Consider the following 26330-nt stretch of genomic DNA (forward strand, 5'->3'; position numbering starts at 1 on the left):
CATAGTTATCTCTGCCAGGCTCAAAGGATTGCATGGTAGCCGACAAAGGCTCTCTCCCAGATTTTTAAGAAACACAAAAAATGTTAACCATTTGCATCATAAGGAGATGATTTAAGCAAAAAAAAAAGCAAAAAAATCACTTGGGCAATTATTTTAAGAGTAAGACGATATGTATTATTTGGACTATTAATGGGCCATTTCATACAAGTTTGATAGCACAAGATTAATACTCAAACCTAGAAGAAAGCGCGCCACACAGCATTCTGAAAAGATATGGGAAAACCCCTCCCCCTTCGAGTCAATTAAAGGAAGTCTGCCAACTAGCAACATTTTGCCACCTCAACAAGTACTTGTTATTAAAGCTTGTAACAAAATAACTGTGTGGCATGAGTGTGAAAGGAGCCCTTATGGGTACAATCAGGAACACCTTAATCAGCCCAGTGGGTCCCAGATGGGAGATAACTGGGTTACCCATATGGGTTTTAGCAAGGGCCCATATGAGGCCCAACTTGAGCCCATCTACACAGCAAAAATTGGTTAAAAGTACAGGGTGATTCACAAAGAATACACCAAAATCATTACACGATATTTAAATAAATAATAACAATAGAAAACTCTAGCTTGGACACACGTTCTGTGTACGGTATCTTAAAATTTGTATTTCATGTTTTCCAAGTGATTAATGTGGCCACCACAGGCAGCACAGACAACATCAAGCCGATATGAGAATTCCTCCCTCTCCAGAAAAAAAAAAAAAAGAATTCCTCCCAAACCTCAGGTTGTCGCAGTCCACCGTATTGTTGATTGCAGCTGATATTTGATCTTCCATGTCATCGATATTTGCTGAAAGTGTTGGAACATCAACTTTGTCTTTAACATAACCAGTACTCCACCCACTCCCCAACCCCACCCCCAACTACATGAAATAAAAACTTGAAGGTACATACATCATGTGTCCAAGCTGGAGTTTTCTATTGTTTTTAATTTTTGAAATATTGTGTCAATTTGCGTGATGACTTTGGCGTATTCTTTTTTAATCATCCTGTAAGTTACAAGGAGATTTCAACTCCTGAAGGGTAATTTTAATATTTTCTGAGTTACATGGTGCCCAAACTAGGTGTTATTTTACAGAGTTGCAGATTAGAGATGTAATTAATTAAGCTCTACCTTCGCAGCGAGGACTTCTTCCATCTAAAGCACCCACAACTCGACCAGAGATATTGTAAGACTTAAGCCATACTGCGTTGTGGAGAATGAGGACTTTCAGGACATGATAAAAACATTAGCGTCCCCGATATGATGTGCAACTAGATCCCTGTCTGACAATCACACCGTAGTGAGTTGTTTTAAAAACCAGGGTATTGAACGAGTCACACACAGGCAAAAACATAAGCATGTGTAGAGTAGAACACAGCAATAAAGTGCCAGCCCTTGTTACTGATAATGAAATATGATAGGTGACATCATCGTGATGATCAAGTTCAGCTATTGTTTTACAAGAAGAACCTTGATAAGCATTAAGTATACATCAACTTATTTACTGCATGTATGGGTAATATACAGGAACTGTCACAAGAGTAAACATAATAGAAAGTAACTGAGATCTATCTGTTTTAAGTTAATTAGTTTACATTTAGTAAGATGGCACGTTGAAAAATATATTCATTAGTAGTTACAACTTAGATGTGTAGTATTTTATTAGGCAGATGCATGTTAAAACAGCATTTTATAAGACTGATAGTTACTAATTCGGTCTGTAACATGTCGGAACATTACTTGTGCAAAAATGTTGCTCACTGTTTTCCAAAATAAAAGCAGATGGGTGCAAATGTGCAAATTACGATTTTTAGATAATTTTTAAATAAAATATTCAAATGATTAATGGAGTGTCAAAATAATTGTAAATTAATTTGACAATTGACTAATTGTTGAGTAATCAAATAATCGCTGCACCACTACACCGAATCGAATCAAATCGTAATTCTACTGAATCGAACCAAACTGAATCATTCCATTTTAAAATCGAACGTCCTTATATCGGATCGTACCGCACGTATCGAGATGCTTATCGAATTGTCTTGATTAGAGGGATTTACACTTCTCGTTAACACTATGAAACAGACAAATCAATATGCAACACTTCATTTCTATGAATCTCTGGAGGTGTGTACATTTTCAAATGATCATTTCTACAACATTCCTTTGTGAACGTAACGGTCCCTTAACTGGTGAGTCATAAAACAGGCCTGTGGGCTACCTCGTTGCTATCTGGTGCACACGGGCACCACGTTGGTGACCCCTGTGGTAGATGACAGTAGTATGATATTGTCTGTAAAGCTTTTTGTTTATGTTTGTGTACCTTAGGAAACAGGATTCTGGTTTATCTTCCACCATGTACCTACTGGACCATCTGAGGGGCTGTACTCGTCTGGAAAAACAGAACACACACCTATGGGCCAGTTCATCAACAACAGAGCTCATTCCAACTACAGGGTGAGTCTGAAAATAATAAACAAATCCATCCATCCATACATACATACATTCTTCCATCCATATTAATACATTGTTGGAGCAATGTGACACGGCGCGACACACCAAAAATCCATACATTTGAATATTGACCAAAGTTTAAAAAAATAATAATAAAAAAAAACTTTCATCGCACATCGCCTCGCGGCTTCAGGAAGAAACGGACTGAACGTCACACACAGTGTAAGTGTTAACAAATTGAACTGTACCAAGGTAGTTCTGTAGTGTTAAACTTTAACCTAAGTATTTTGCATGGCAAGGCGGCACGGTGGCAGACTGGTTAGCACGTCCGCCTTCCAGTGCAGAGGACGTGAGATCGAGTCCGGGCTTTGGCTTTCCTGGGTGGAGTTTGCATGTTCTCCCCGTGCTTGTGTGGGCTTTCTCCGGGTACTCCGGTTTCCTCCCACATACCAAAAACATGCATGGCAGGCTAATTGAACACTCCAAATTGTCCATAGGTGTGATTGTGAGTGTGGATGGTTGTTCGTCTCCTTGTGCCCTGCGATTCGCTGGCAACCAATTCAGGGTGTACCCCGCCTACTGCCCGAAGCCAGCTGAGATAGGCTCCAGCGCCCCTTGTGAGGACAAGCAGTTAAGAAAATGGATGGATGGATTTAACATTACCATCGCTGAAAACGTGAAAGCTGAGCTGACATGTACCACAGAGAAAAAAGGAAGATGCTGCAGGAGAAGAGTGAAAGAAGTGGAAGCTCGACATGGCTCTCTTTTCTCGACCCGATGAAATGCTGTGCAGGAGTTGTCTTCCTAGCGACCCTCGGCCCCTCTCATTCTGCGTTGTGCGAGATGAAGCGGCTGCTACCGCACACTGGATTTCAAACAAAACAAACAAGATATGCTTTAATTGTATATTTCCATGCTTATTTTGAGGGGATTTCCAGATAGGTCAACCTTTGCCTCCCAGGTCAGGCCTCGATACACCAATCCAACGTCGCAAGTCGGAAAATGTACGGGCGTATGCACTGGTATGCAGCTCGAGGCCTACGAGCATCGGCTAGCTATGTGCTATGCTCGCATCGATTATACTCGGGTTAAACCAAACTCTAATTTGAAACAAAACACCTCAGTCATAAACATAGCAATTTTCGGCTAGTTGTAATTCCGACGTCTATTTCATGTACCACAAATCATTTGTTGGATTAACCCATTAAGGCCTAAAGTGCCTGGCAAAACATGCCTAAAATCAATGGGTGACTTAAGAGTCACTCCCAAAAAAGTTTTCCTGGAAATTCAACAATATTGTAATGCCTAAAATTGCCTACTAAATAATTGATATCTCAGGTCCTGAAGCAGATAGAAACGTAATTTATTTTAGAGTTTACACCTGTGGCGTTCAAACAAACCTAAGTTTATTATTATAAACAATATTTCTTTAAAAAGTAAAAAAAAAAACTGTCGCATCTGCGGGTATATTTACCTTCAACAACTGGAGCGTAGTTGTAATAACCTTGGGTGATCGAGTGGTAATTATTCGTCACCCATTCCTTTAAAAGGCCATCGAAATATTCAACATCCTTATTGTCTACAATCATATTTCTTAACAATATGTCACTGACGACTCGTGACACTGATTCAAATTCCTCAAACGCCACGTTAATCGCATAATTTATTTCATTTGCGTCAGGTATAAATAAAATTCCAGGACATGCTACGATGGCCTTGTCACCCTCTCGTGTATATTCTGATGCATTTCATCGGCTATGATACCAAGAATTGGTCAAAACAAGACAAAATGACGTATCCGCGTTCCCGGCTTTAAGAGGAGAAGTACGCTGGAGCGCTTCCGGCTGCTGCTGGCTGTTTTGTGCCTGGAAGTTCTTCTGCAAGTGCCATTGCTTCCTTCCCACATGACTTGACTGTGGCTTTTACATCATCAAGAAAGGTTGCCTTATACCTGGGATCCGTAAGACTTGCTATGTTCAGCACATTCTTCATTTCTGCTGTATATCGTAGCTGCCCCAGCATGTCCTCTCTGATGGCCCTTTTCATTTGTTTGGTAAGATTGCTGTCCTTATCTTGATTTTCACTTTTGATGTGCTCCAGGACTGGTTGCAGGGCGGAAAGTGTGGCCTGTTTCTCGGAGGCCAGGGTATCATTGAAATCATGGAACGGGCAAAGGAGCTCACTTAAATCCTCCAGAACAGTGATGTCACTGTTTTTAGTCATGAGATGTCATGTGTTTTGGTCTCCTGCCAGCACCCTACAGATGGCCTGCTGCAGCTGCAAGAACCTGGAAATCATTTCAGATATGGAACCCCATCTGATGACCACATCATGAAAGAGTGCAAGTGGATGCTCATTAGGTTTTAATTATTCCTGCTTCTTTTTAAGGTCTTGTTTCCGTTTCCAGTTTCAAGAGAACCCCTGCACTGCATGTCGGCATGCTCTGGTAGCGGAGTCCACCTCGCTGATTACCAAAGTCCTTAACTTTGGTAATTGCCAGGTTTAGATTGTGGCTGAGACAAGAAGAACAGACACATGGAAAATCCTCAAAGGCTTCCTTCATGTTACTGGCATTATCTGTTGTAATTCCACACAGACTATGTTTCTTTATTTTCCAATCGAAGAACACGTTTTCCATCATTTCACTGATATGCTCTGCTTTGTGGTCATCTGGAAAATACTGCGTCTTCAAACAATGAGTTGAGTTGCCAGTTGTTGATCAGGTAGTGAACTGTAAAGCTCATGTAGGATTCTCCATCACCACCGGCGCTGGTCCACAAGTCTGTTGTCAGTACAAACCACACCCTCTGCCAGCTGCTTCTCCACACTTACTTGTACATCCTTGTACAGGTTTGGTATTTTATTTTCAGTAAAGTAGGTTCTGCTTGGAACTTTGTACTGTGGAACTGCACTTTTCATGAGGTGGAGGAAGATTTTTTTCACAATTTGAAATAGCATCATGTCTTTTGCAACGAAGAAGGCCACAGCTTTGCTCAGACCTTGGGCTTGTTTAAAAGAGGGAGCATAGGTCACACACTTTCGTTTAAGACCGTTCCTCTTTGATAGATTTTTCTATCTTTGCTTATTTGATTATTTTTCATTCATACTTGTTTCAGTTTCCTATCACAGTAGTTAGAGTTTGGCTTCCGTTAAGTTCCCAAGTAGACTACAAAATAAAGGCGCACAAAATCAAAACCTTATTGTATTTTGTGTGTATGTTTTAACAATTTATATTAACCCGTAACCTTAATTTTAATGACTGATTTACCAAGGTTGTCATCTGTTATCCTGATAAAGTTATCAAAAACTTGTGGTGCACTGAAGGCTAGCTTATAATATAAATATTAAATTTGAATCTCCTACAATCAACGAATCAATTAATTATTTATTTGATGATAAATAATTAATTGAATAATTGATTGACACGATTTTACCCTACTGTACAACTCCGAAAATAATATTTCCTTAAACATATTCCCATGTCCAAAATCTAATGGTATATATTTCTCTGTAGCTGTGAAATGTAATGCCTGTGTATCATCTATAATTAGATTCATATTAATCTGTGAAATGTATTTATTCCATTCAAAAGGTCAAATTTTAAGATTATTGATCCAGGGCCCACAATTTCAAGTATTTATTTGTTTTGTTTTACATTATTTGGGCTTACAGCCCATAAAACAGACAAAAACAGGATACTCCCAGTGTTTTGCATGGGAAAAAAAGGATGGATGACATTTCCAAAACAATATGTCAATCTTCAAGAGAGGAAAATGAGGGCCACAATACAGCATTATCAGGAGGAAAATGAGCCCACCAGACACAAAAACAAAGAGCTGACAAGCATCAAGAAAGCCTGGGCTTCCAAGACCCCCAGGCAATGCCACGGCGCATCAAGGCAGTGATTAAGGCAAAGGGATTCCCAACCAAATATTGAAGATTGACATATCGTTTTGGAAATACTATCCATCCATCTATACATCCATCCATCCTTTTTTCAAAACACTGGGAAGTATGCATGGTGATTTCTTCACAGTATTAACAGTATTTTGTGGGTTCCATGAGCTGGAAGCCCAAATAATGTAAAAATAACAAAGAAATACTTGAAATCACTTTAATTGTGGTCCCTGAATCTATAATCCATGAAAGTTTGCTTTTTTAATGGAATTATGGAAATTATTCAACGTTTTGAGGATATTCTAATGTTTTTGACGAGCACCTGTATTATGATTTAGATGTATTTGATGATACAATATACTGTTAATGTGAAACAGTTTCCAGCTGCTGAATCAAGTAATAATAGCTCAGATTTGTGCTCAGTGCTTGAAGTGAATATTTTTCCTTTGTTTCAGGCTGGATTCATCCTAGATAATGGAGTCAAGACCACTCAGGCAAATGACAAGGACAAGAGACCTTTCCTGTCACTGGTTGGGGCTAGGTAAGAAATTGTTGCCATCTTTTCCATTAGTTTTTCAAATCTTTTAACTATGCTAAGGGATTTTGTTATAATATTAACTAAATCATCTGTAAATGGTTGGCACGTCTGCCAGTCAGGCATTTCTGTGCTCACAAAGACCTGGAGAAAAACAAGGCAGAACAATTTATACATTAACAGAAAATGCAATGATCATGATTTTTAGAAAAAAAAACACGAAATAATTTTAAAATCATAATAAAGTACAAGATTAGTCAAAAGGGCATCAAGGTTGAGGTTCAAAGATACATGGTTTATCATTGGTGAGGGTGGTAAAAAAAATTATAGACATCCATGACCCCATAGTAGTACCAATAGAGATCTTTTAAAGGTTTCTCATCCAAGCTGCTGTATTTAGGCGTTTACCACAAAGCAAATGTTTTTATTAGAGCCCGAGCAGCGACTGCTACAAGGTCCCTATTGTTTTTGTAGAAATTATTCTTTTTTTGCACAATGAATCGCATTTTTCGGCACCTAAACATGCACAAAAACTCACCAAAATTTGCACACTCATCGGGCCTGCCCCCCAAATTTTTTATTTTGAAGTCATTATGCACAATTATAAGAAAATGGCTCAGTAGTGTCCGCTGCAGTGGAAAAATAAAATACAATCCTGGCACCTAGGGCTGGCACCTGACCTAGGGCTACAAAAATTTCCTTTGCCACAACAGAGGAAATGCTTAATAACTCTATATTCTCCAAAAATCCCAAACTTTACATGAATATTAATAGTCAGACATCTAAATGATAACATCAAACAGTTATACATACAGTGCCACCTATATATATATATACATATATATACCAAATAAAATACTACATACTGTGCTTTATTTTTAATTCACCCAATGATGCTATGATTTTGTGTGGCCCACCCAAGGTATTTTTCAAATCTTTTAACTATGCTAAGGGATTTTGTTATAATATTAACTAAATCATCTGTAAATGGTTGGCACGTCTGCCAGTCAGGCATTTCTGTGCTCACAAAGACCTGGAGAAAAACAAGGCAGAACAATTTATACATTAACAGAAAATGCAATGATCATGATTTTTAGAAAAAAAAACACGAAATAATTTTAAAATCATAATAAAGTACAAGATTAGTCAAAAGGGCATCAAAGTTGAGGTTCAAAGATACATGGTTTATCATTGGTGAGGGTGGTAAAAAAAATTATAGACATCCATGACCCCATAGTAGTACCAATAGAGATCTTTTAAAGGTTTCTCATCCAAGCTGCTGTATTTAGGCGTTTACCACAAAGCAAATGTTTTTATTAGAGCCGAGCAGCGACTGCTACAAGGTCCCTATTGTTTTTGTAGAAATTATTCTTTTTTTGCACAATGAATCGCATTTTTCGGCACCTAAACATGCACAAAAACTCACCAAAATTTGCACACTCATCGGGCCTGCTCCCCAAAAATTATATTTTGAAGTCATTATGCACAATTATAAGAAAATGGCTCAGTAGTGTCCGCTGCAGTGGAAAAATTAAATACAATCCTGGCACCTGACCTAGGGCTACAAAAATTTCCTTTGCCACAACAGAGGAAATGCTTAATAACTCTATATTCTCCAAAAATCCCAAACTTCACATGAATATTAATAGTCAGACATCTAAATGATAACATCAAACAGTTAAACATACAGTGCCACCTATATATATATACATATATATACCAAATAAAATACTACATACTGTGCTTTATTTTTAATTCACCCAGTGATGCTATGATTTTGTGTGGCCCACCCAAGGTATGGGCCCCACGAGGATGCTGACCCTTTCAAACCCAGAGTCCCAGCTCACATTCACCATTTTATAGCCTATAAGAACCAGGACCACGGAGCCTGGCTGAGAGGAGGGGATGTCTGGCTGGATGACTGCCAGTGAGTACAAACTGAATGGTTGATTTTTAGTGCCTTAAAATGAACCTGAATGTATTTATTTTGTAGATTTGCAGATAACGGCATTGGCCTCACTCTGGCAAGGTAAGACCTCTTATTTAATTGCAAATTTATAAATCAATAATAATAGTACAGTATATGTACAGTATGATGATAATTTTCATCCCTCAAGGGATAAATGTAAACTGCTATATATTTTTGTTACACATGAGTAGGGGTAGGGGGTGGGGCTGGGGTGGTTGGGGGTGGGGCGGGGTTTGTGTTGCGTAGACGAACGATTCGATGGACGAATCTTTTGAACGCTTCTTTTTAATGAACTGATTCTAAAGATTCAGTTCACTTAAAAGAACTGTCATGCCCATTACTAGTATACATCGGCCAATTGACTCTGACTTGCCCTGCGTCGAGTCGACAGTGTTGAGTATCACTCGCTCATGTTGCTGGTCCATTGCTCGCTGACAAGATTGAACCTTCTTTCATATTGTTAACTGGCAGTCTGCAGCGTTCTTGTTATCAAGTAAAAAATTTATTTTGTAGTGGCGGTGCACATTGCTCTCATATTTACGAGTTGTTCTAATCTACCCAATTGTACATCATGTGATAGCGTGTCCCCCTTCCCATGGGCTCACCACCGATGGGAGGGGCCAAAGGGGTCGGGTGCATAGTGGGCTGGGCGGCAGCCAAGGGCGGGGACCTTGGTGGTCCGATCCCCGGCTACAGAAGCTAGCTCTTGGGACATGGAATGTCACCTCTCTGGCAGAGAAGAAGCGCAAGCTGGTGGTGTGTGAGGCAGAGAAATTCCTATAAAACTACATATAGTCGGACTCTCCTCCACACACGGCTTGGGCTCTGATACCGATCTTATAAATCAATAATAATAGTACAGTATATGTACAGTATGATGATAATTTTCATCCCTCAAGGGATAAATGTAAACTGCTATATATTTTTGTTACACATGAGTAGGGGTAGGGGTTGGATTCTCTTCCACTTTGGAGTTGCTCACAGTGAGAGGTGCAGAGCAGGTGTGGGCATACGTATTGCCTCCCGGCTTGGCGCCTGTACGTTGGGGTTTACCCCGGTAGACGAGAGGGTAGCCTTCGGGTGGGGGGACGGGTCCTGACTGTTGTTTGTGCATATGCACCAAACAGCAGATCAGAGTACCCACCCTTTTTGGAGTCCTTGGAGGGTTTGCTGGAAAGCTCACATGGGCAATGACAGTGAGACTTGGAGGGGCGTGGTTGGGAGGAACGGGCCCCCCGATCAGAACCCGAGTGGTGTTCTGTTGTTGGACTTCTGTGCTCGTGTATAACATAAGGGTGTCCATATGTGCACTTGGCACTAGGACACACTTGACCGCAGTTCGATGATCGACTTTGTAGTCGTGTCATCGGATTTGGGGCCGCTCGGGTGAAGAGAGCTGTCAACTGATCACCACCCGGTGGTGTGTTGGCTCCGATGGCGGGGGAAGATGCCGGTCAGACCTGGTAAACCCAAATGTATTGTGAGGGTTTGCTGGGAACGTCTGGCAGAATCCCCTGTCAGAAAGAGTTTCAACGCCCACCTCCGGCAGAACTTCTCCCTTGTCCCGAGGGAAGTGGGGAACATTGAGTCCGATTGGACCATTTTCCGCACCTCCATTGTCGAGGCGGCTGATCGGAGTTGTGGTCGTAAGGTGGTCGGTGCCACGACAGGCACTGACCACGACAGGCTCTGGCTCTTGTGGGGCTGTCGTGGTTGACACGCCTCTACAACATTGCATGGACATCGGGGACAGTGCCCCTGGATTGGCAGACCGGGGTGGTGGTCCCCCTTTTTAAGAAGGGGGGCCGGTGGCTGTGCTCCAACTATAGAGGGATCACACTCTTCAGCCTCCCTGGTCAGGTCTATTCAGGGGTGCTGGAGAGGAGGGACTGTCGGGAAGTCGAATCTCGGATTCAGGAGGAGCAGTGGAACAGTGGACCAGCTCTAAACCCTCGACAGGGTCCTCGAGGGTGCATGGGAGTTCGCCCAACCGGTATACATGTGTTTTGTGGATTTGGAGAAGGTGTTTGACCACGTCCCTCGGGGAGTCCTGTGGGGGGTTCTTCGGGAATACGGGACACCGAGCCCCCTGATAGAGGCTGTTTGGTCCCTGTAGGACTGATGTCAGAGTTTGGTCCGCATTGCCAGCAGTTAGTTGGATTCGTTCCCAGTGAGGGTTGGACTCTAGCCAAGGCTGCCCTTTGTCACAGATTCTGTTCATAGCTTTTATGGACAGAATTTCTAGGCACAGCTGAAGCGTTGAGGAGGTCCGGTTTGGTGGACTCAGTAGAGCATGACATATCGTTGAATGGAAATATCACTTTGAGGTTTTGAAGAAATTTGGATGTAGCCCAAACTTTATAAAATTGATTACAACTTTATATGGTAGCCCTACTGCTGAAGTAAGAACAAATGGAAACTTATCAAAGCCCATTTTCCATTAAAAGGGGCTGTAGGCAAGGTTGCCCACTCTCATCATTGCTATTTTTACTGGCTATTGAACCTCTGGCAATTGCAGTGCGCTCTCATCTTCATCTTACTGGTATAACTGTTGGTCCTACTGAACACCAAATTGCACTATTTGCTGATGATGTTATTTAGTTTCTTTCAAAGTTGAGCGACTCCTTACAATATATATTGCAAATTATATCTTAATTTGGTGATATTTCTGGCTACAAAATTAATAAAAACAAATCTTCCGTTTTATTGCTGAACAATAATGACAGGTTAAATCCGATCCCCGAGGCACTGCAATTTAATGTTGAAACACAATTCAATTATTTAGGACTACAAATTTTGCCAGGACTCAATCAGGTTGCAGAAATCAATTATAATAGCATAAGGGCAGAAATGAGAGACTCCATTGATAGATGGATGCCATTAACAATGTCTGTGATTGGTAGAATTAATATTATAAAAATGAATATACTACCTAAATTTCTCTATATTTTCCAGAATGTTCCACCTCCTTCTGGATTTTTTGCACATTTCAGAAAGATACTGATATAGTTTATATGGCAAATTAGAAGATCTAGACTTAGATTGTCTTTATTGTATTTGCCTTATGATCAAGGGGGACTAAAATGTCCGGATTTACAATTATACTTTTGGGCTGTACATCTAAGATTCATGATGTTTTACTATTCTTATTCTGCAAGTGCAAAGCTACCACATTGGGCAGAAATTTAATCACAAGGGCTGAAATTAATATTCCCTTCATATTTATATTCAAATTCTATTGGAAAATTGGTTTAAAAAAAATATGAAAAATCCACTGCTTAAAAATATGATAAGGATATGGGGGAATTTTAAGAGATTTCCGCCGTGATTCAAATAATGTATCTATATTTAGTCCACTTTGGGGTAACCAACAGTTTATACCTGGCAAAGTTGATGCTGCCTTTAAACTTTGGTGCAACAGTGGAATAGAAACAGTCCAAGATCTCTATCTGCCTGAATCTGAGGTGCTAATGAGCTTCGAAGAGCTACAATATAAATTTCAGCTGATTAATAAAAAATGTTGTAGGTACCTTCAGGTCAAAAGTTTTATCCAACAGAACCAAAATAATCAGTTGATTAAACCTACTCGAACACCATTAGAGAAAATGTTGACAAAGGATGGGCTAATAAAGGGTATACTTTCTGACTTGTATAATTTTCTAATGTCCCAAGTTTCAGAAAGCTCCAATGATAAGTTGGGAGCCTGGAATTTCGAATTGCCTTTGGTTCTGTCGGAGAGAGATTGGCAAAGAGTATGTACTCTTGCGCACACCAGGTCTATTAATACACGTCTACAACTCATTCAATTTAAATGGTTAATGAGGGTGTATGTGACAGCAATGGACCTACATAGGTATAATGTAAACATTCTGGATATTTGTCCAAAGTGTGTGGAACATAGGGGTACATTACTATATTGTATGTGGCAATGTCAGAAGATAGTATTGTTTTGGAAGGAGGTTAAAAATGTGATGGAAAAGATTATCCTTAAATCTGTACCCCCAGTTGTTTTTGTTTGGCCTCTACCCTGAGAGACATACATTTTCTCGTAACGAATAAACGCTGGAACAATGGAAACGGCAAATGTTAGCAATTCTTTCATTAGAAACAATTACATATGTTTTGAAGGGCAAAAAGGATACATTTGAAGCGATCTGGAAGCCTTTTATTTCGTTCATAAAGAAATGATGTTGTACGTAGATTGGATTTATGGTTATTTAAATTGAATAGGAAAACTTAAGGCACTAGTTAGTGTTATGGGTACTTATTTTGTTTATTGTGTAAATACATCCTGGCTTGTATTTTTTATTTTTATAAAAACAGTTATGAGAAAAAATAAGTACATTTTAAAATTATTCCCTTTTTGTAATTATTATTTTATTAGAGAGTAATCTGAAATTAAATTAAATGAAAATCAATTAAATGAAAATCAATTAAATGAAAATCAATTAAATGAAAATCAATTAAATGAAAATCATTACAGAGTAATCTGAAATTTCTTAACAAAAATGAGTGCAGTATTGTTGCATCAAATTTCAGAATATCATTTAAGTGGTCGTCAGTTCATCCTCCAGCGGACAAAAATTGCTTTTAGTGAAAAAATGCATTTGTTTCTGACCTCACTGGCGAGATTGGACCCCTTGATGGGCCGGTTCTGGCCTGTGGGCCGTATTTTTGACACCCCTGACCTTGGCAGTTGTAAAATGGTCACCCTAGCCTCTCCCCATTAACTGGTTTCAATATATTTTTGTTTCAATTTATTTTTGTCCCCAGTCAAACTATCACGACGGATACAATTAAGGGCTTTTCTTGCATTCAATACAAGCAGTTTCCCCTGTCTCGTTTTCTCTCTTTGTGTAAGTAATTGGAAAACACATTACAGTTTCGGCTAAAATGAAAGGAAAGATTTATAAAACTATAGTGAGACCAGCAATGTTGTTTGGTCTGGAGACAGTGCCACTGAGGAAAAGACAGGAGGCAGAGCTGGAGGTGGCAGAGATGAAGATGCTGAGGTTCTCTTTGGGAGTGACCAGGATGGATAGAATCAGGAATGAGTACATCAGAGGGACAGCACATGTTAGAGGCTTTGGAGATAAAGTCAGAGAGGCCAGACTGAGATGGTTTGGACATGTCTAGAGGAGAGATAGTGAGTATATTGGCAGAAGGATGCTGAGTTTCCAAATGCCAGGCAGTAGGTCTAGAGGAAGACCAAAGAGGTTTATGGATGTAGTTAAAGAGGACATGAAATAAGTTGGTGCAAGAGCAGAGGATGCAGAGGACAGGGTTAGATGGAGGCAACTGATTCACTGTGGCGAACCCTGAAGGGAAAAGCCAGAAGGAAAAGAAGAAGATTACTAAGAAACTAGAAAAATTTCCACGGAAATTTTGAATGGGCCTGCTGACTTGGTGGAAACACGCAATACTTGGAGCAATAAAATTTAAACCATTGAAATCGGTCAAGAAATGTGGAAGTTAACCATAATCAAGATCAACTAAAAGTATCTTACTGCCCCTTTAAGAAACATGCACATTCACGCACACACATTTGATTTTAACTAACATTGAAATGAGCTGAACAGTTTAAAATGTAAACCATTGAAATCGGTCAAGAATTGTGGAAGTTACCCATAATCAACAGTATCTTACTGCCCCTTTAAGAAACATGCACATTCACGCACACACATTTGATTTTAACTAACATTTAAATGAGCTGAACAGTTTATAATTTAAACCATTGAAATCGGTCAAGAAATGTGGAAGTTAACAATAATCAACATCAACTAAAAGCATCTTACTGTCCCTTTAAGAAACATGCACATTCACGCACACACACTTGATTTTAACCAACATTTAAATTAGCTGAACAGTTTAAAATTTAAACCATTGAAATCGGTCAAGAAATGTGGAAGTTAACCATAATCAAGATCAACTAAAAGTATCTTACTGCCCCTTTAAGAAACATGCACATTCACGCACACACATTTGATTTTAACTAACATTGAAATGAGCTGAACAGTTTAAAATTTAAACCATTGAAATCGGTCAAGAAATGTGGAAGTTAACCATAATCAACATCAACTAAAAGTATCTTACTGTCCCTTTAAGAACGCATACACATTTGATTAACTTGAGTAACTTGTTGGGAGAGTCACGCACCAACATTCCATTGATTTTGTATAGGATACGCACACCTCAAACAAAAGCCTCTCATGACTTAACGGTTAAAGATGCAGATTCCAGAAATGGCTCGTTAGAACGGCAAGGGTTTGGGGAACGCGAGCATGTTGTCAGTTTTTTAATCGGATGAAAAATGACCAAATGAGAGCAGGTTGAAAAACTTATGATTGATCGAAAATGAAGAGGTAAAAACGCCGAAATTAACATTGAAAAAGAGGCGAAATAGTCCGACTTCTCCTCGCTTAAAGTGAAAATAAAGGTACTAAATGACACCTTAGCCAAATAAAACTTAGTTTGTCAGAAAGCAGAGGCTTGTGGCTACAAAATGTGCGAATTTGCTGTCTAGTGAGCAAAGATTGTGGCCATGGTGACGAGTTGAAGTAAAACTTTTGGAAATAGATTTTTTGGTGCCCGCCACTCAAACCTTAATTAGTCCGCTCAAGCCGATGCAAAAAAGGCTATTTTCACCTATTCGCTCACTGTCTTTGAACCCGCACAGGGGGGAGAGCTTTCATTCCTTAATTATTTTTTTTGACACTGAGCTAAAGATGGGAAAAATTCCAACAAAATGAATCGCATGAAAAATGTGAAAGTAGATTCATGTCAAAAATGGTTGAAATAAAATATAATAAAGAAAAGGAAAAACATATGTGTGAAGACCACAGCCTTCATACAATTAGAGATGTATATAGATAGACTGTGTTTTTCAGAAGAGTCTCTAATTTAGTGGGAAAATAATGATGTAGCAAATGTGTATCGATGTGTTAAAAGGTAAGGCCGTGTTTGGGGTGGTGCGATACTTACATTTGAGTACTTGCCAAAACTGAATACCAACATGATCTAATAATGGCATTATGTTTTCCAACTATGATGAGAATGTGTTTTATTTTCAACAAATATTGTTCAAAACTACAGAACACAAACTTTTCTTAAACATGGCAAACGTTCATCTCAGATCTTATACTTGTCATTACTGCCACTTGAATGTTGATTATGATGATGATTATTATTAAAAACGTTGGAAAGTACAACTAACGGTTGTAACGGATGTGCTGCCGACTCACTGACGAATACTGTACAGTAACAACAATAATAAATGAATAAATTCCTCTATTGGTTGTAGCTTTAGATTCTTCTAACATTTATTATCTGTGTCTGCAGTGGAGGAACGTTTCCAGATGATGATGGTTCTCGTCAGCAGGTGAAGAATTCTCTGTTTGTGGGGGAAAGTGATAATCATGGAATGCCACTCCCTGATAACAGTATCTGGGGCCCAGGGGCTGACATCAGTGGCAGGACCCTCCCGCGAGGCATGTAAGTGAAAGTGAAAAACTCTTCATCACACCACAATCTTAAAAACACAAAGTGGATGGAGATGAGATACCATCACAAGTCATTTAAAAGAAAATCTATTTCAGCTAGGAAACTATTCAACAAACTTGCTCTGGTGCCGAAGTTTTCATGCATATACAGTGCTGCTCAAAAGTTTGTGAACCCTGCAGGCATGATCAGACTTTTTGTATAAAATATTAAATAACCTTGTTAAATGTTAAGTCCTACCGAAATCCATAATGCTGACATTGATCACTTGAACAAAAACAATGATAATAGTGTCATTCATTCTTGAACAAAGGTTGCAGATTTAAGAAAAACTCAGATTTCATGGGTGCAAAAGTATGTGAACTTCTCACTTAATCGGACATTGCACCTCCTTTTGCAATGAAAACTTCATCCAAACACTTTCTTGCCGATTTCTTTCACATCTACTTTGGGGGAAATTTTTGCCACTCTTCGTTGCAAAATTCAGCCAGTTGAGAGAGGTTGGATGGGCGTCTAGCATAAACTGCCCGCTTCAGGTCCCGCCACAGTACGGTACTTAACGCTATTACGCATCACGATAAAGGGTAACAGCTCTGTACACAAACACTCATGGGTCCATTTCACAAAGCATGTTCAACAAACACAGAGACTAACCCTGAACAGCGAGTTGACATACACTGAGAGGAGGAAACTGTGTTTTCGGTTCCAGGACAGCTCATTTGAGGTAGTTATATCAACGCAGAGTAGTTTCACCTGGCGTTACCACTACACTAAAAAGACAACATCAAAGGAGCTCCGATTTGTCGAGTCACCATGGCAACGGGGAAGCAGAGCGCTGCGCCGCCCTCTGTTTCCGCGTTTTTTACCCCTCTCAACTGGAAATCGAAATGGCGAATTTGAACATGTCAAAGTGCAACACCGCAGAGGAAGGCGGCGTGGGAAAATGTTAGCTGCTTGGGTCAATGTGTAAATTTAAATGTAGTCCTTTGCAATCACAATAATATTACAGGGGAAACCTGTTGAATTCATTTAATTTAGGTGCAATCCTGCGGGGGAGAGGCGCACTTGACTTAAGATGAAATATAAAAACATTATTCAAACGGTTATAAGAAAAAAAGCGCAGCGCAACACACAATAGGCTATATGCTGTGATGTGAGCGCATGACTACGACGTTGGTAATGTTGTAAATGTAAGGACGGATTAAGTTGTGTATGTAGATGATGGACTGTGATGTGAAATGGTACCACTCAAAAACATAACTGTCCGGAAATGCACGGTGGACGGTCTAATAACAATCTCATTACTAATATTTAATTCCCTGCGCATTAATGTGGCACCTTTATCAATAGGGTCATTGTCAAAAGGACATGCCATGTTTGTGACAAAAGTGGACTTAACGCGCTAGATATTTGCGTAAAAACCCGCCGCAGGGGACTTTATGAATGAGAAAATGAAATGTGTGTGGCTGAAAGGAGGCAGGGAAAGAGAAAACCTCGAGGTTCATTGTGAAAAACCTGCTATTGACCAGGTTAGGTTCATGGACTCTGTTACTACGGTAACTGACCGAGAGCTTAAATGACCTATTTTTGTGAAACAGGATAGTGTTATCTCTTTTCCTCTGGTTTCAGTTACCTCCCTTTCTGAAACAGAAGACACAAAGTTTCCCACATTTCAGGGTTTCTTGACCTGCTTTGTGAAATAGACCCCAGGTCTATAGCAAAAATACACTGAAAGGCAAAACGAATAAGTGATCCATCGGCACGAAAAAACAAAGGTTGCACCACCATTGGCACGGTGCCATACTACGGATTGTTGCAACACGCAAAAAAACAATATTGACTCAAATTAGGGTTTTCTGTTCAGAAAGTTGTATTTTATTGGAGTAACATATTATGCTATCCATTAATGATGTATTTTGACGGCTCAGGCTTTCTTCCTGTGCTTGTGTTTTATTCAGGTATTCCTACCAAATTCCTCAAACTTGCATGTTAAATGAAGACTCTACATTTTCTAAAAAATATGTAATTATGAGTGTCAGTGATTGTTTGTCTGTATTTGCCTGCAATCACCTGTCGCACAAAGCCGTCTGGGACAAGGTCCAGCTCACCCATGACCCTGAACAAGATAAGCAGTATTGAAATCTTAAATCCATCGAAATTTGGTGAGAACCCTCCAATCGAAGAGTTCATAAACAATCACTTGCAATCCATCCAGCCCAAACAAAATTTTCTTTATACAATGAATTTTAAAAAGTCTACAAACCCATGTTTAAATGCCCAAATATTAATGTAATACAGTAATATGATATTATAAAATAAGATCAATATTAGAAATTTCCGAATGTTTCCACCACTACAGCTATATGCAAAATTGCCCAGTCTACATTGTGCTATGCTGATTGGATCCCACTCCAAACACAGAGTAGCAATTTATTATTCTTGTGTGTAGTTGAGCATCTATTATGTCAGACACAGCTGTAATTGTATTATAGTATGTTATATTTGAACATAAGTTAGCCATGGGTTTGTTTCTGTGCAGTGATTTCCCTATCCGGGGTATGCAGATCTACGATGGGCCCATCAATGTGCAAAACTGTACGTTTCGTAAATACACTGCTCTGGAGGGACGCCACAGCAGTGCTTTTGGTTTTAGGCTCAACAACTCGTGGCAGAGCTGCCCCAACAATAACGTGACAGACATCACCTTCGACCATGTGCCTGTGAGTCACAGTTGTGTGTTAAACTAGTTTGTACAAATATTTGGCAGTGTAGTACAGATTGCCTTATTAGGAGACTGCATTTTAAAACATACAATAAGTATACATACACTTTTACCATCAGTAAATCAGATGCCATTTTATCTTTAAGAGGAATAAAAAAGACAATTTGGCGCAAACATTTTGTCTCAAGTTGTCAGTCGTAAATTAAAATACAGAATTACATAAGTACATTAAGGTGGTACACAAATGACTATGAATGAATAATGTATTGAAATGTTATTGATCGTAAATATTTGTTAATACATTTCTGTATAGATTTTTTTGCTAAAAATGACTCGCTCTGCTTCACATAGATCACATCACGTGTGTTTTTTGGGGAGCCTGGTCCATGGTTTAATAAGATGCAGATGGATGGGGACAAGACTACTATTTTCCATGACATTGATGGCTCAGTGAGTGAGTATCCCGGAGCTTATCTGGTTAAGGAAGACAACTGGCTGCTCCGTCACCCTGAGTGCATTGATGTGCCTGACTGGAGGGCTGCCATCTGCAGTGGGCACTATGCACAGGTAGGGCATTAATAAATCACTAGATTGCCCATCCCCAGGTCATGTTGACCATTTTGCCCTATCCCCCTAATGAAATCCCATTGGAAAGTCATTTTGATCTGAACACTTTTAGCTAATACCCTATCCTTAGGCACTTTTTAAGTTAACTTGTTGCCTGATTACTTCACAAAAGAACAACACCGCTACTCCTCACTCGGTCTTGCAACTGACTGGCTTTGTTCGGTTCAGAGTGGGACTGTTGGTTGAAGGGGGATGAGAAATAACAATTTGCTTGCTCACTCAGCTGTCTTGACTGCTGTTTGCCTCAGAGGAACAGGCGCGCGACACCGTGCCTTCTTGCCCGAGAAAGGTGCCTCCCAAAAGCTTTGCATTGACAACAGTTTTCTTGTTCACAATATTGTGATGAACACATTGGCAATAGGTGCAATTCCTTCTGATTAGACAGCATTTGGCGCAGCATGCTATTGTTGCATCATGCCTGTAAATGCGCTGAAAAACACACTCATGGGGTTCTGTGTGAACATGTTTTTTTTTTTTTTTTAATAATGTAAGAAACACACTCTTCTTCATACAAACACAGGTACTGCTATATCGCGGTTACACTGTTGGTTGTTCCATCACGGGAATATACGGTTTAGCCACCTTATTCCGAGGGCCCTCATGGAGAAACAATTCTGCTCCCGACTTCCACCATGAGACTTGCAGTCATAATTTTAGTATTTGTTACATGGGGTTTCGTTTCATGGAGCGTTTTATTCAAACATTTTTATTCCCCCCTTTTCTAAATGACCGTAAACCCCCGTTGCATTTAGAGTGACTTGCACAACTTGGGAACTTGTTGCACAGTTAGCGTTTGTACAAACAAGCAGAAGAAGTTGAATGATTTTAATCTGTGACTACAAAATGAACTAAGGTCATCGTTCCAAAAATTAAGTAGTTTATAGTTTTTTTTTAACAATACGTTACTTACTATGTGCCAGTACCCTCAACATTTAGTCCCCACTAGTAAAATGCTGAATATTGGTGCTGATAATCGGCCCGGCTGATAATCAGTCTATCCCTAATTTAAATTGAGTTTGTTTCCTACAGATCTACGTCCAGACACGTAATCCTGCTAACTTGAACATGCACATTGTCAGAGATGAGTACCCTGACCGACCCCTGACATTAGAGGGTGCGTTGGGAAAGAAGAAGCACTACCAGCAGTTCCAACCAGTCATCACATTGTCAAAGGGGTACACCATCCATTGGGACCAAGCTGCACCTGCTGAGGTCATCATCTGGCTTATTAACTTCAACAAGTAAGTCAGCAGAGCATCCAACATCATACACAGACACAACTATGATGTACAACAGTCACAAAAAGCATTTTTATAGCATTTGTTTCAGAAGAAATAGATAGATATTTTTTTTAACTCCAAAATTTTATGAACCCTAAAAGTTGTTCAATAAACATCTGCTTAAAAATTTAAGAACTGGAATTCTAAATGTGATACGCAAACATTCATTAAATGCTTTACTTTAATGCATGAAATTATGTTTATTGCTCAAACACAACCTGTGCTACCTTAAATGTAGCCATCCGCTGTCATGCTAAAGGATCATCTATGGTCAAAATTAATATTGCGATGAATTTGCGTTAATTAATGATTAATGCAATATTTTTTGTGATTAATTAATCAATTAACACTTTAACTTTGACAGCACTAATTTTATCAAATTTTGATGCCAATATTTTCCCTTTTTGTGAAAATGAATATCGGCTTCAAATATCGGTTATCAGCGTCTTTGACTAATAATAGTCGGTATCGGCATCGGCCTTAAAAAAAACATATCTGTCTATCTCTACTGTATACAGTAGTGATGATAGGCTGACACTGAAGCTTCAAAGCAAACTTTGAAGCAATGACGTAGATTTCCATTGAAGCACTGCTTTAAAGCTTGCTTCAAAGCTTGCTTCAAAGCTTGCTTCAAATCACAAGACAAATGACGTATGAAGCAACAATTGCTTCATTACCTTGAATGAACCACCTGATTGGTCCAATCGGATGATCATGTAGTGAGTCGTGAGTGGCACTATCAATGTAAAAATTTCGTAGCAAGCGCCTTAGCAGTTTGTGGTTATCTCAGTAGGCACGACATTCGGCTTAAATATCCCAGGGTCTAGGTATGTTACCCTGTCTGGGTATTTTTGTTTGTTTGTTTTTGGTTTATTCGTTACTCATATTTACATTTATTGATATAGCGTTAGGATATCCCTAATTCACCCATCCTTTCTTTGAACCGCTATTCCTCTCTCATCTCATGGGTTTCAAATGCCAAACATTTTCATGAACAGCATAATTTGTCCCTTGTGTTGTGGATGATTTTACTATTGAGGTTGTGAGATTTAAAAATAATAATAATAATAATAAAAAAGTGGAAGAAACCTAACCTTGCACACTGCGAGCTGAATTCTTGCAGGATTTGGAAGTTCACAAGCCTCCAAGAATCCAACCTTGTACCAAGCTAGCTGATGTTCACTGATCCGTACACTTTTTGTATGGACCAATCACAAAGCGGTATTGTGTTTGGGGGCGGGATATGCTAACCTGGCAATAGCCAGATTGATATTGTGATTCACTCAAGGGAGTTCTCCACAATATCAATCTGGGACTGCTAATTTGCTCAGGAAAGGTGGGACATTCTGTACAATACTTCAAGCTGATTGGACGATGCGGCATTGTGCACGTTTGTTTTGACCACAGATGAAAATCTCGTATTCTTTCTCGTTGAAAGGGGAATGGGGGGGGCACGAACATATTTACCAGATAAAAATGCATGAAGCACTTCTCGCTGTTCAACATTCAACAAGGAAACGGTGAGTAATTCTGCAAGAACAGAATTAATTGCCGCGTTCATTCACCCATGTTAGGTTTGTTTGTTTGCCCCAGCGTCAGCGCTGGCTTCCTGGTTTTGTCACAGCTGTAGCCCCAAACACAATATCCTCTGTGATTGATCGGTGGAAATCAACGGGCTTGGTACTGTGAAGTCACAAATACTGCGAGAATTCATCTTGCAGAGCAAGGTTAGGGATATGCAGCTGTGACAAAAAGATGTGCCAAAGCAAGGAAACAAATAAACCTAACATGGACGAATGCATGGACGCTGCAATTAATTGATTTTTCGCATTACCCACAGTTTCCTTGTTGAACAAAGAACAGCGAGAGGTGCATCGAGCTTTTTTAACTGGTATAAATGTTTGTGCTTTTTTTTTTGTCAACCTAAAACAGCAATGACATTTTTATCCGTTGCTGTGATTGGTCAAAACAAAAGTTTGGTAAACGTGGACAAGTTGCACAATTAGCTTGAAGTATTGTACTGAATGTCCCGCCTTTCCCGAGAAGATCATATTGGAGTGGTCCCAGATGAATATTGGGGAGAACTCCCTTGCGTGAATTACAATTATCAATCTGAAAAGTGTCTGGGAAGAAAAGGTGCCTCATTCGAGTGTCCCCCACCCCACACAATTGCCATAGTTCCACAGCCACACCCAACCTATGACATATTTCCCCAGAACTGTCGAATTAGAAACATAATGCACATGCTCATCACTAATTATTTGTTATTATTTATAAGTATTTTGCATGTTTACATTGAGTTTTAGTGGGCTAGGGCATGTGTGAGTGTGCGGCTGAGCGCATCAATTCCAAGCAGATGTTTAATCCAGTGCAGTCCTGCATTTCACCAGGAGAGGGCACAATCACCAAAGCTTCAAAAACTGAACCCATTTTCGAACCAATTCATCCAAGTGGTTCGGAGCTTCACAAAAGCTTCATTTGGCCATCACTATTATACAATACGATTCTGTTGCCAAAAGTTCTGTAAATAACTACAGTAATCATTTGCTAATTAACATGTGTCACCATTTCATAACTATACACATTCACAAATGGGGCCAAACCTACATTACGTACAAGAATCATATTACCACATAACTGAGGAATACAATATTTGGACTCAGTGGCGGCTGCTGGTCATTCACGTAGGGGAAGCTCATTTATATCCTCGGATTAAACACCACAGTCATGAACGTAGCAATTTCCAGCCAGCTGTAATTCCAATTTTTAAAGCTTGCGTTGGATTAATAAAGACTCGGCAGTGATTTAGGAAGCTAACGCTTGTAGCCTACTAGTGTCATCATAAAACCCGAGAAGCCTCCGAAGCTGTACCCGCGTAGCAATATGATTGGCTGTGACTTCACTAGAAGGCTATGACGCACATGCCATGAGGCGCCACTATAACCATGGACGCGCACCGTAACCGCGGACGGCTCCACAATAGGTATGTGCTAATGAGGGGGAGAAATAATAAAGAGTTGCGTGAAAGGACCGAAGGAAACTCAGACGGACCGAATTGGAACTATTAAACTGATCGAATTAAATGGTTTTCAAAAAACATTCGTAATTAATCGCATGACTTCACTAGTTAACCTATGATTAATCGCAAATGTTCTATCTGTTCTAAATGTACAATAAAATGTACAATAAAAGTTTTCATACTCTTGCAAACATAAAAGTGGGAAAAAATGCAAAACATAGAAATGTGGCTGCATCTTTTAGTCATTGAAACAGTAGTTTCATAATAATTAATAAAATTTAGTTAAAATTAAAAAGATGTACTGTGCTGTACAAAACGAGTGTGATATTGATTAGTATTGGTCATTTTTCTTCCACTAGATGGCATGATTGCATTTGTAAGATGGTGACAGCTCAGTGCATTTTTATTTTCATATTAAGAGCTATCTTATCTTTATCATTAAGTAACTTGTGAAATTATGCACGTTTTTTTAAATTGTAAAATACAACTTAATCCCAGTCTCCACAAATATATGCATCTGCATTGGAACATAGCCATGAAAGTGCAGCCAATATACGGTGAACTGGTCCCCGTTTAAAGAAAAAATGTATATCAGCAAACAACCTGATGTTTTTTTTGTGTTTTTTTTATCACAATGGGAACACACTAACTACCTATGTGGATGAAATTGGAGCAGAGGTGCTCAGGCAGAGGGCATACCGAGAAAATCAAATAAAATGGTAACATTATCATTTCAAGGTGAATGAAATTGTTAAATATAAAGGGCCTTACCATTAACATGAAAATAACACAGGAATTGCTGACGTTCTGCCGAGGGAAATTCTGTTTTAAATAAAAGTATAACATAGGCTCAGTTCGACTATGTCCTGGTGAAGAGGAACATATTTACTTACAATATTTCAAAGTATACGGTTAGGGTTTTGTGCTAGAGTCTGAGATGTGAACCCAATTGCAAGGAGGCACAGTGAACAGGTAGAGGGAATGTGTAAACGTGGTGAATTATTGACAAGACCAAGTGGGCAGGAAAACCAAGACTTTGACTAGACTGGACTTGACGTGACTGGACTTGACTTGCCTTGCCTTTATGTGACTTGGCTTGACTGGCTGTGGAGTGGCTAAGGCTTGGCTTGCTGTGGATTGGCTGAGGCTTGGCAGACCTGAGAAGACTTGACTGAACTGAGAAGACTTGGCTGAACTGAGAACACTTAACACACAACCTGCCACACGTAACACCAACAACGACAATGCACCCACACAGACTGAACAAAGACAGCAGACTAAGGCCCCATTCAGACGGAAGCAAAGCCGGCTTCGTACACACAGAAGCATTTCAAGACTTGCATGTGTTGAAAAGAAGACGCTGAGGACGTTTACCGGCTGTAATGTATATGCCAAATCTGGAGTGGCGCTGTAGCGCAGCCACAGGGATTTAACGGAAAGCAAAGAAGAATCATTTTTTCCCCCTAACTTTATTGCAATCTACAGAAACATGGCTTTGCATGTATCAAAACAACATGGAAAAAGACAAACACAGGAGAAGTGTCAATGACGGGTGATTCAAGTACAACACCGCTTGTTGAACGTGGGAATAAAGAAGCAAAATATTTTGCTGCAAAAGCATAAGCAAGCTTTTTTTCCCCTTTATTAACCATATTCAAAAGAACAAGCATACAAAGAAAGTTGTATACAATTGAACAAATACATGCCAGGGGGTACATACATAGGTTATGTGCATTCAAAGAGTTTATAAATTGTACAAATACTGATAGTTTTTAAAGCCTTTTTGTTAAGTGAGCTACTAATCAATTTTATATAAGAAATAGTATCATTATAAAAGTGTTTAAAGTTTGGTTTTTGGTTGCTGTATTTGCATTTGTGGAGATATAATTTAGCTAAGACGATCAACAAGTTTATAATAAAATATACATCCTTTGTTTGCGTTCCATAATAAAATAAAACATTCTCCCGTTTTAAACTAATGTGTGAAAAAGTGAGCAGAATTCTGCTCTCCTTTCTCTATCCATCCTTTTCTCGAACAAACAAAAGCTCCTTCAGCTTTTTAGCGGTAAAGCTCATCTAATTTAAGTTGATAGGTCCTAATTTGCAATTTATCCTCCTCCGAAACTTCATCAGGTGGCATTTGGTATATTGATGATATTTGCATTATCAATTTTTGTTCTTCTGCTGCCTTTGACTTAGCCACTTTAGCTCCATACTGTCTCAAGAATTTACCTGTCTCAAATTAAAAAGTTCCCAGTTCATTCTATAAGACTTTTCTTTATTTGCCTTTTTCC

The 26330-nt window shown here is 39.3% G+C and overlaps 1 protein-coding gene across 3 annotated transcripts in view; it reads left to right on the forward strand.

Moving 5' to 3' along the window:
• The window catches only part of cemip (cell migration inducing hyaluronidase 1), a 217928-nt gene that overhangs the window by 161680 nt on the left and 29918 nt on the right, over positions 1–26330 (forward strand). For all 3 annotated transcript variants that reach the window (XM_086071134.1, XM_086071135.1, XM_086071136.1), the window contains 8 exons: positions 2365–2493; positions 6843–6928; positions 8718–8849; positions 8916–8951; positions 16230–16382; positions 18928–19108; positions 19462–19677; positions 20767–20978. In XM_086071134.1, coding sequence (XP_085927260.1) covers positions 2365–2493; positions 6843–6928; positions 8718–8849; positions 8916–8951; positions 16230–16382; positions 18928–19108; positions 19462–19677; positions 20767–20978 — 1145 coding nt within the window. The remainder of the gene's footprint in view (positions 1–2364; positions 2494–6842; positions 6929–8717; positions 8850–8915; positions 8952–16229; positions 16383–18927; positions 19109–19461; positions 19678–20766; positions 20979–26330) is intronic.

Source organism: Leptonotus elevatus, chromosome 3, assembly GCF_054856555.1.
Source record: "Leptonotus elevatus isolate MCC_2025b chromosome 3, RoL_Lele_1.0, whole genome shotgun sequence".
Taxonomy (NCBI): domain Eukaryota; kingdom Metazoa; phylum Chordata; class Actinopteri; order Syngnathiformes; family Syngnathidae; genus Leptonotus; species Leptonotus elevatus.